General features: G+C 48.3%; 1 protein-coding gene across 3 annotated transcripts in view; it reads left to right on the plus strand.

Moving 5' to 3' along the window:
* The window catches only part of DAGLB (diacylglycerol lipase beta), a 29,829-nt gene extending 19,383 nt beyond the window's left edge, over window positions 1-10,446 (plus strand). Inside the window, exons 10-15 of one of the 3 annotated variants that reach the window (XM_032460012.1) lie at window positions 603-683; window positions 769-896; window positions 5,753-5,821; window positions 5,905-5,977; window positions 6,927-7,168; window positions 7,237-7,427. In XM_032460012.1, the coding sequence (XP_032315903.1) occupies window positions 603-683; window positions 769-896; window positions 5,753-5,821; window positions 5,905-5,977; window positions 6,927-7,168; window positions 7,237-7,282 (639 nt within the window). In that variant the 3' untranslated portion in view covers window positions 7,283-7,427. Of the gene's footprint in view, window positions 1-602; window positions 684-768; window positions 897-5,752; window positions 5,822-5,904; window positions 5,978-6,926; window positions 7,169-7,236 lie in introns of those variants that run through there. The other 2 variants (XM_032460011.1, XM_032460013.1) reach the window with 2 other exon arrangements.
* The last annotated feature ends 246 nt before the right edge of the window (window positions 10,447-10,692 follow it).

A 10,692-nucleotide genomic window follows, 5' to 3' on the forward strand; every position in this document is an offset into this window, starting at 1 on the left:
GTTTAGGAAGCGCTCTGAAGATTGTTTTGACTGACAGGGTATCTCTCCTCTATTGGAACTGCTTAATTTTCAAGAAGTTTGTTTCCTGGGACAGCTCTATTTGTTAGGAAGTTTTTATTTCTTGAAGTTAAACCCAAGCTTGCCCTCCCTGGAGCTTACTTCTGATGGTCTTAGTTCTGCCTTTTGCAGGAACACTGACTGCCTAGTCACCGTCACGGATTCAGAACTTTACGTTTTAACATCATTTTAAAAATCAGTTATTTAGTATTGCTGCCCAGCGGCAGAGCACATGCCGTGCCTCCGTTAAGGGGCGGTGGGGACAGTCATTTATAAGGTAAATCTGACTGACCATAGAGACTTGGTTGAAGTAAGTTGTGGGATGTCCTTACAGCAAAATACTGTGTAGCTACAGGAAAAGCTGTGGAAACAGCCACCGACAGAGAAAGATGTCCCTGCTGTCACCTTTCATTCATGGAAGCATTTCTCGAGCACCTGCTTCACGCCCAGCTCTGCACCAGGTGCCGGGAGTACAGCAGTGAACAGGAGACCCTGCCACCCGCCCTGCCCGATGGTCACCAGCGCCCCTCTATCTGCACTTGCAGGGCATCTCTCAAGCCGCCAGATACGTGTACGGACGACTCGTCAACCACGGGATTTTGAGCCAGGCATTCAGCATTGCTCCTGTGAGATTTTAATTCTTCTTTTGTTTTCTCTGCTGTTAGCTGTTCGCTTTTGTTAACCTCTGCTGTTCTGCTTTTTGTCCCCTAGGAATACCGGCTGGTCATCGTGGGGCACAGCCTGGGGGCGGGCGCTGCGGCCCTGCTGGCCATCATGCTCAGAAACTCATACCCGCAAGTCAGGTGTTACGCCTTTTCCCCGCCCAGGGGGCTGCTGAGGTACTTCTTGGGGTTTGGTTTTGGTTTGGTTTGTTTCTGTTTTTGTTCTTTCCCTTAACGCAGGCACTGGGGGCTGAACCCAGGACCTTGTGCATGCCAAGCCTGTGCTCCCACCACAGAGTTTATCTACCTCCGCCCTCCCCCTTTTTTTCCCTTGTTTTCTTTCCTGTAACAAAATGCTACTTATAAACTTACAAGTCATGGTCAAGACTGATCTTTTATCTGCAATTTAGTTGTAACTTCTCATTCTCAGAAGTTTGCTTTGAAGCACTATTTGGTTGAAGAAAGACAGAACAGCCTTTCCTAGGTCAGTCTGACCATAGCTTTGATTTCCTAAATGATACAATGCTAAGGTCCATTTTTTAAAATTCAGGTATAATCGACATACATATTAGTTTCAGGTGTACAACATGATTCAATATTTGTATGTGCTGTAAATGATCACAGTATGTCTAGTTAACATCTGTCCCCATGAACAGTTACAGAATTTTTTTTCCTTGTGATAAGAACTTTTAAGATTTACTTTAACAGCTTTCAAATATGCAGTTCAGTGTTACTGACTGTGGTCACCATGCAGCAGTACCTTACATCCCCGTGACATTTATGACTGGAAGTTCGTACCTTTTGACTCTTTTCACCCATTTCAGTCACTTCGCACCCCCACCTCTGGCAGCCACCAGTCTGTCCTCTGTAGCTGTGAGCTTGGTTTGTTTGTTTGTTTAGTTTTCACATGTAAGTGATACCATATGGTATTTGTCTTTCTCTGATGTACTTCACTTAGCATAATGCCTTCAAGGTCCATCCATGTTGCCACAAACAGCAAGGTTTCATTGTTTTCATGGCTGAATAATATTCCATTGCATCGTCCTCATCCACTCATCCATCAACGAACACTTAGGCAGTCCTCATGTCTTAGCTGTTACAAGTGATGGTGCAGATACCTAAGTTAGTGTTTTCGTCTTCCGTGGGTAAATACCAGAAGTGGTGTTAGATGCTGGGTCACATGCCAGCTCTATTTTTTAACTTTTCAAGGGATCTCCATATTGTTTTAATCTCCACATAGTGGTTGTGCCAGTTGACATCTCTGCCAGCAGTGCATGAATGTTCCCTTTTCTCCAGATCCTGGCCAGCACTTATTTTGTGGTTTTTTAGATAATAGCCATTCTGACAGGTGTGAGGTGCCATCTGGTGGTTTGCATGTGATTTGCATTTCCCTGACCATTAGTGACACTGAGCAGCTTGTCACGTGCCTGTTGGCCATCTGTATGTCTTCTTTGGAAAAATGTTATGTTTAGATTCTCTGCCCATTTTTTAAGCGGATTGTCTTTTTGCTGTTGAGTTGTATGAATTCTGTATATATTTTTGGTATTACCTTCTCGTCCATTAACATGATTTGCAGATACTTCTCCCATTCAGCAAGTTGCCTTTTCATTTGGTCGATGGTTTCTGTTGCGAAGGGACACAGGGAGCTCTAGGGGTGATAGAAATGCTCTACATATCTTGATTGTGGTGATTATTAAACAATCACATACCTTTGTCAAGACTCAGCAAATTGTACACTTAAAATGGGTGATTTTTACTGTGTGTAAAATCAGTAAAGCGGATTTAAAGATAGACACAGGCCTCCGTACCCACCCAAGTGAAGAAATAAAACACTGCTAGTGCCTTCGAGATTTCCACTGCATCCTCTCCTTTCCTGTTCACGGGTAATCGCTGTCCTGATCTTTGTGAAGTTTCTTTATAAAGTTTTACCGCCTGTATACACCTCCACATAATATGGTGTGGATTTGCATGATTTGGAAACTTATAGAAATGGAATTGTACTTTTTTTTTTCTGTGACTTCTTTTTTGTCCCACATTATGTTTGGAGCCTGTAAATTGTTGTTGTATAAATTCTCATTCTATTTCATCATGTATCTATCACAAATTACCGATCTGTCTTACTGGAGATAGACAAGGAGTTGCTTCCAGTATAGGGCTGTTGGGAACAGTGCGGTGGGGGACCTGCCGCAGTGCAGCTCCAGCCAGGAAGTCCTGGACCCCGGTGCCTGCCCACCTCAGTCTCTGCATGCTTTGCCGGGGTCTGTTTACCACGTGGCCGCCCGCCTCCTCACCACAGTGCTCGCATGTTCACATCTCCCATTCTCACGGACACTTAACAGTGTCCGATTTAAACATTTTTACCAGTCTGATGGGTGTATAGCAACGTTTCATTGTTTAATTTTGCATTTCCTTGATGGCTAATGACGTTGAGTCTCTTTGTATGTTACTGTTTCCACTCTCGTGAAGTTCCTTTTGCTCGTGTTTCTGCTGGGTCATCTGTTTTTTTCTCATTGATTCGTGTGTATATTCGGTACATCCGTTCTTTGTTGGTTGCAAGTACGTGTTGTACCTGTGCTCTCTCACTCCTTAATGTGTCTTTTTACTTTGAGTCCAGTCTTCAGCTTGTCAGTTCTTAATTTTAACATTGACTAATTTGTCATTCTTCTGATTTGTGATTTTTGGGTCTTTGTTTCTCATTTAAGAAATCTTTTCTGTGTCCTAAGGGTGTGGAGCTAGTCTCCTATCTTCTAAAAGCTTTTTAGTCTGTCCTTTCAGCTTTATTTAGGTCTCTCTGATTGATGTTTAATTTGTCTCCTTGTGTCTAGCGTGAGGGGTAGGACTCATTTCACTTTCCCATCGCACAGCGCATGCACGCGCTGAGGCCACTTAGTGGGCAGCCCTCCCCCGCTCTGCGGAAGCGCAGCCCCCCTCCTGCCACTAAGTGTCCCCGCCCAGTCCTCCCCTGGCTTCGTCTGGCTCTGCTCTGACGCCACTGCGTTAATCACCCAGTTCTCTACCAAGTGCTGACATCTGGTGAGGCGGATCCTGTGCCTTTTACTTTTTCAAGAGCCTCCTGGCTATTCTTGGCCCCCTGCACCTCCATGTAAGTTTTAGAGTCAGTTTTGCAAGTCCCATCAACAAACCAACAAAAAGCTCGGGATTGGGATTTCAACTGCCCTTATGGTCAAGTTCAATTAGGAGGGATCTGACATCTTTGCATTATTGAGCTTCCCAGTCTCTAAACAATAGCACTCTCCAGATATTTAGGTTTTCTTTAATGTCTTTCAGCAAAGTTTTATCTTCTCCATCAAGTCTTGTACGTCTTTTGTTAAGATTTATCTGGGGGCACATGTTGCTATTTCTTTGTTGCTGACATACAGAAATCCCACAGAACTACAAAATTTCGATTTTCTTTCCAACAACCTTGTTAAATTTTCCTATTAATCATAAAAATTCATCTGCAAATGCTTTTGGATTTTTAAACATATGGGGTGATTTCCTGTGGGAATGACGGGTTTACTTTCCTTCTGTCTTTGCCTTTTGGTGCTGACAGGACTGGCAGTGGAAACGCCCCCACGCGCCTTTGCGTTCCGTCCCTTCCTCCCTCCCCCGGGCAACACTGGTTTGCTTTCTGTCACCACAGACTCTTCTAGAACATCATGTCAGTGCAGTCATACGGCGTGCAGTCTTTTGTGTCAGGTGGCTTTTGCTCAGCAAGAGGCATCCAGGGCTCCTGGCTGGGGGTTTGCTTTACTGTTTCGGAGTGTGTACGGTCTCCTTTTCAATGCGTCTTGCTTGAAATGGGCTGGGCTGCGCTGCTCTGAAGTCCCTGTCGCTGGCCTCTTACGTCTTCCTCTGCTCTGGTCTCTTCTGACTCTGGTCGGGCGCACCACACCTCCCACCCTGGTGCCCGGCTCTGGTGCCTCATTCACGTCTTGTGCACATGTTTCCTGAGCCACTTCCAAATATTTTCTCCAGATCTGTTTTTTGTTCACAAATTCTATCTTCAGCTCCTTATAACAATCTGTTAAGATTGTTGTTTTATTATGGAATTTTCATACAAAAATTAAGAAGTCAAGCAAGCAGGGAGAATAGTGTAAGGAGCCCATGCAACCAGCGTCAGCACCTCTCCCGTCACACGCCCCACCCTCCCCCGAGGCCGCCAGGGCTGGGTTACTTTGAAGCACATCTGAGACACGGCACCGCATCTGTAAATACCTTCATTTATTTCATTTGGCTTTTGATTTTAGGGATTGCTTTTGTTGTTTTTGTTTAATTTTGTTTTATAATTCTACAAAACAGGCATGGTTCTAAAGAAAGCTCCACAAAGCAGGGTACACAGAGAAATCCACGTCCATCCTTGTTCCCTCAGGGACAGTGTCCTTTCTCTCCCCCGGGGCAGGCTGGCTACGTTTTGGGCTTATCTCCTCATTATCTTCACGTGTATCTATACATGGACACGTGTGTGTCTGCAGTCCTCCGCTCTCCTTAGGAGGTGGCACCCTACCCGCCATCCTGTGTCTCGTGTTTGTCCTGAGGTCACCCCACGGCGGCGGGTAACCCTCCCTCTCTCACGGCCACGAAGGACTCAGTATTTGGTGGACGTGCCTAGTCCGCAGGCTGGACACGGCTCTGTGTGGGTGGTCACTTAGGCTGCTCCCAGCCTCTGCCATCACAAGCAGCAGGAGCGGCAGAGGTGGCCTCCTGCATCTGGCTTTTCTGTCCTGCCAGGCGTCTTGCTGGGTCAGAGATCACACATGCGTGTGTCGGTCTGCTGTCTCTGCCTGGTTTGAAATTTTAGCAGAGTGTCATCTCTTGATAGATGTCATGGCTTCATTAGAATCTGGCCAGTGAGTTGCTCTAACTAGAGTTTCTTCTATTTCTCTTCTTTAGAGAATAGAGAACAGGGTTGAATTCTATGAAAACTGACCTCTCCCTGATCTGGCAAAGTGACTTGATTTCCCCTGGAAGCCTTCCACAGGCAATACGATCATAAACCGTCACTAAATTTTTTTTTTTTTTTGAAATTTCAGCAAATCCCTTTATGAATACTCTAAGAGCTTCATCGTGTCTCTCGTCCTGGGCAAGGACGTGATCCCCAGGTGAGTCTGCCGAGTGCCTCGCTGGGCTTGGGCTGGTACGCAAGACTGAGGCCCGAGCCGCACTCTCCTCTTTTGCTAAACAGGTTAAGTGTGACCAACTTGGAAGATTTGAAGAAGAGAATCTTGCGAGTGATCGCTCACTGCAATAAGCCCAAGGTAACTTGGGGAGCCCTGTAAGCGGATCTGCGGGAGCTGGGGCCGCCCCACAAGGCTGTCCAGGGCGTTGAGAGGATGTTTGTAAATTCAGAGCCTCGTAGCCCAGGGCGTTTGATGCCATGCTGGACTTCTGTCCCTGTTCCCTGGAGGTCACCTAAGAAAGCAAATGGCTGAATCAAGCGCATACAATGCCACAGTCAGGAGCCCCAGCAGAGCTGTCCCTGCTAGTTAAGTGATCTGCTTTCTGTCATGTTTCTTAGTCCCGTTGTGTGACTGGCAGTGTTTTGATGCCTCTGGTCCCAAAGTTTAGAAGGTAAGGCTGCCAGATACAGAGTTTAAGCAGCGATGGTATCCTGTTCTGTGGAATAAATTGCAGTCATTAAAAATGACGACATGGATTTCTGTTTACCAGCAGAGAAAGATAGCCATGGTGTAGTGAAGAGTTGAGGGGGCAGGAGGCGGGGGCAGGATTAAAAATGATTCTTAGGACATAATCTAAGGCAGGGGGAGGTGATGAGATAGTTTGACAAAATACACCAAAATGTGGTGTTATGTAGGTAATGAAATTAGAGATCATTTTCACTTTTTTTAAACCTTGTTTTGTGACATTGTTTCTGTTGCTAGTCAGAAAAAAAAAATTTATCCTTATCAGCAATACTCCCTCCAAATTAAAAAAAAAAAAAATTTGTATCTAAGGTCTTTAAGGAAAGAATAAAACTGCTTTACAGAATTGCTTAAAAATAAGGTCATTTTCTTCCTGCCTCAATTTGGTTTTTAAATGTTGCTTCAAGCGTGATGGCTTCATTGCACACGAGACACCTGAGTTCAGGCCCAGTGACCTCCACACTCATGAGATTTGTGTTGACAGACGGCCCGCGGGGTCCGGGAGGTCTCCGTGGCGGCGGAGGCCTCGCAGTAACGGGCCTGCTGCCCTCGGCTCTCCCTTCAGTACAGGATCCTGCTGCGCGGCTGCTGGTATGAGCTGTTCGGCGGGAGCCCGGAGAACTTCCCCACGGAGTTGGACGGGGGCGACCTGATGCAGCCGCTTCTCGGGGAGCAGAGTCTGCGGACGCACGGGTCCCCGGCATACAGCTTCTCCAGCGACTCCCCACTGGAGTCCCCCACCAAGTACCCGCCCCTCTACCCGCCCGGCAGGATCATCCACCTGGAGGAAGAGGGCAGCTCCGGGAGGTGAGTGCGGGCAGGGCGCGGCGTGTCACCCCCAGGAAGGGGTTAACCTGGAAGTGAGGCTTTGCTAGTTTTTTTTTTTCCCAGGTTTTCCTGCTGTCCTGCTGCTCATTATAGTGCGAAGTGGTCTCATGAATCGGAATTCAGCAGAATCCTTATTGGCCCAAAGATGCTAACGGACCACATGCCAGACATCCTGATGAGAGCCTTGGACAGGGTGGTGTCCGACAGGGCCGCCTGCCTCTCCTGCCCAGCCCGCGGGGGCGCGGACGTGGGCGTGGCCTAACCAGGGCTCCCGGAAACTGCTGCGGGACTATCGACTTCAGCTGTTTTTCTGAAAGTGACTTACCACCCGAGCGATTCCCATGATGCCAGCACCTGAATGCCCTGTCGACTGGATTTTGATAGTCTCCTAAATGACTGAGTAACTTGAGAAATACTTTTGATCACAGTATTAGAATCAGGGGTCAGGCGAGGGCACCGGGAGTGGACACATGGGAAGCTGCGGGAGCCCTCCTGCCATCTGGCTCATTCCGTGGGAATCCAGCCCCTGGGTTTAAGGCCTTGATGGATGTGTAGGCTCCTGCCCCCAGGCCACCTTTGCAGTGCAGGGTCCTGTCTTGTGACTGCTTAGACTGGTCTGAACTGGCACATAAGCATGCAAGCTTTTTTCTTTTGCAGACTGGACTTTCCTAGCTACACAAACTCAGTATTGGTTGTGAGGGTACAGACTGGGGTTTTCTCCTGGGCGGCCTAAGTAAGGGTCAGCCCTGCGCTCTGACTGGGAATCAAGACAAAACCAGGTCTGGGAAGCGCATTGAGACCACGCTCCTGCCTCCGAGCTCCAGGATCACGCTGTCTGGCTGGTCAACATCGAATAGACGGTTCGGTTCTCACGTGATGTTCGGGCTCTTGGAGGTCGGCCAGTGGATTCAGAGGGAGTTAAAAAATAAAGCATTTACACGTCACTAGTGTCTGCACAGCAAAGAACTCTTCACCTGGATGTTTCTGGGAAGGTCTACTTACTGGGTACTTCTACAGCAATAGTGTTTTAAACAGGTTTTTTTCTATCCACTGTAAACAACAAAATGAAGTGTTAAGTTCTCTTGGAGCTCTGGCTGAGGACTGAAGATTGCCCCAGGCATCTGATTTCACCACACCCCCTATCCAAACCCCATAAAAAGCCGGTAGAGGGATTCCTTCAGAAAGCACAAGCCCACAAGGGGTGGGGGAGAAGAGACGAGGGCCATCAGGCAGCCTGAGACAAAGTGGGGAGGAAGGCCAAGAACGAGTCTGGTCCACAAACCAGTCCCCGCCCTGCACCCGCCGCGGGGTGAAGCAGGTGGCGGGGGAGCAGCCCGTGGGGTGGGCCGTGTTGACAGTAGGGAGACTCCTGGTCCTTCGTTTGCTTCCGGGTAGAAGCCGGACACCAGTGCAGCTGAAGGCCCAAGGCTGAGACTCCTCAACTCCTCCCACTTGGCTCCTGGAACCTTCAAGAAGATTCTCCAGGAAGATCAGACTCTAGAGACAACCCCCTCAGGGCCTCCACAGCTGTCACAGACACACCACCTTAGCTTCTGAAAACCTGCAAAGACCATGTTAAAAACCTCAACTGAAATGCCATGGTCACGTCCACCTGCTACAAGTTTCGTTTCTGAACAATTCCTGTACATTCCTAGTGGCAGAAAGGCGAGTGGTCTCGGGCACTCAGCACCGCCGCCCCGGCCTGCCCCACCTGTGTGCTGTCTGTGCTTTAGGTTTTCAGCACGTAAGCCTGAGCCAGGGACTGCCAGGCACTGCAGGAACAAGGGAACCAAAGACCCGGGAGCAGCCTCAAACCCCCAGCTACAGCCTGGGACCAGAACGAGTGCTGTGGCCACAAAACCGGGCCACGAGGCTGGAAAACAGTACCGAGAGAAGAACGAACACCTGAAAACTAAAAGCAGCAGGGAAACGGATACCTGACTCACAGGAGACGGAAGCTTCCAGGTGGAACCAGCCCACCAAGCACAGGGATGAAGATACACCCAGGAGGCGGGAGTCGGAGGCAGACCCCCCCGCGGCCTGGAGACGAAAGGCCGTCCTGGCCCCAGTCCCCCCACAAAGGAAACGACCGAGAAGACAGTGGGAGCTGCGGCGCTGCCCTCCAAAAGCTCAAGGGGGGTTTTCCACCTGAGATTTTAGACCCAGCCAAGAAGTATTAGGAAAAAAGAAGTTATTTTCAAAGACACAAGGGCTCAAAAACATAGGTGACCCACGTATTACTCAGGAAGCCCTTGGATAATCTGTCCATCAAGATGAGAAAGAAAATTAAAAAACGAGTCAAGATGTAGGAAATAAAAGATCAACACATAAGAGAAATGGTGGTCAGAGGGTTCTGAGACTTCAGGAAAATGAAAATTGACAAAACACGTAACACATCTGAACATCTTGAGATTCAGACAACAGGTGGAAAGTTCACAGTTCAAGTACTAAGTACACAGGAGAAAAAGCAAATAAAGTATTAATTCTTCCAAAAGAAACCAAAAAAGTTGTGCAGGAGAGGCAGATTCTTGCTGTATGGCTCATCCTTGAGTATCCACTTGGCAGTAATGAGGAGACACCAAAGAGTGAGCGCCAACCAAAGCCATTACACTGAAGGGACGGGACAGGTGTGCTGGGGCCGGGCCTGTACTTGGGAGGGAGCTACCCCACATCTACCAGGGTTGGGATGTCGGGGGTGGGGGGTAAACCTAAAAAACCCAACCAGCGTTGAAAGCACCCGGCGTAGCCTGAGCTCCGGGGAGGGGAGGGAGGCTGAAGGGAGACTCAGTCACCGACGGCCAGAGGTTTAACTGATCATACCTATGCAAGGAAGCCTCCACAAAACCCAAAGGGGCCAGGTTTGGAGAGCTTCCAGGTTAGTGAACACGTGGCGACTTGGGGAGGGTGGCGCTCGGAGAGGCGTAGGCGCTGCAAGCCCTTTCCCCAGACCTCACCCTGAGCATCTCTTCCATCTGGCTGTTCCACAGTTACATCCTTTTATGATAAACCAGTGATCCAGGAAGTAAAACAAGCAAGCAAGCATATGTTTTAGACATGTGGAGACAAGTATCAAGAATTGGTTAAAAGAAAAAAATAGTTGCCTCTGGGGAGGGTGTGAAGGGGGAAGATTGCTGTTTTTGTAGGAAACCTTTAGATTCGGTCTTTAAACTGCGTATTTATCTTTGGTTAAAAAACACACGATTCAAGAGTAAAACAATCTTCAAAGCAATAAAAATTAAAAAAATCGAACTATCGTATAAGTTGTCTCCAGAAAGTATCTTAAAGCCACACAGTCAGCCTCCACCCCACCAAGCTGCCAACTCCAGTTCTAACATCTGCATTTCCACCTAGAGCTCTGGCCTGAGGTGCCCACACCCCCCACCCAACGTGCACATCACTCACGTGAGTCTTGCCAAATTCAACAGATCCGAAACCAATTGCCCAGCACCCCACCGTCACTTGACTCATCCGTCTTCTGCCCGCAGAGGGGCCACAGCCTGTCC

The sequence above is a fragment of the Camelus ferus genome, chromosome 18 (genome assembly GCF_009834535.1).
Source record: "Camelus ferus isolate YT-003-E chromosome 18, BCGSAC_Cfer_1.0, whole genome shotgun sequence".
NCBI classification, from domain to species: Eukaryota; Metazoa; Chordata; class Mammalia; order Artiodactyla; family Camelidae; genus Camelus; species Camelus ferus.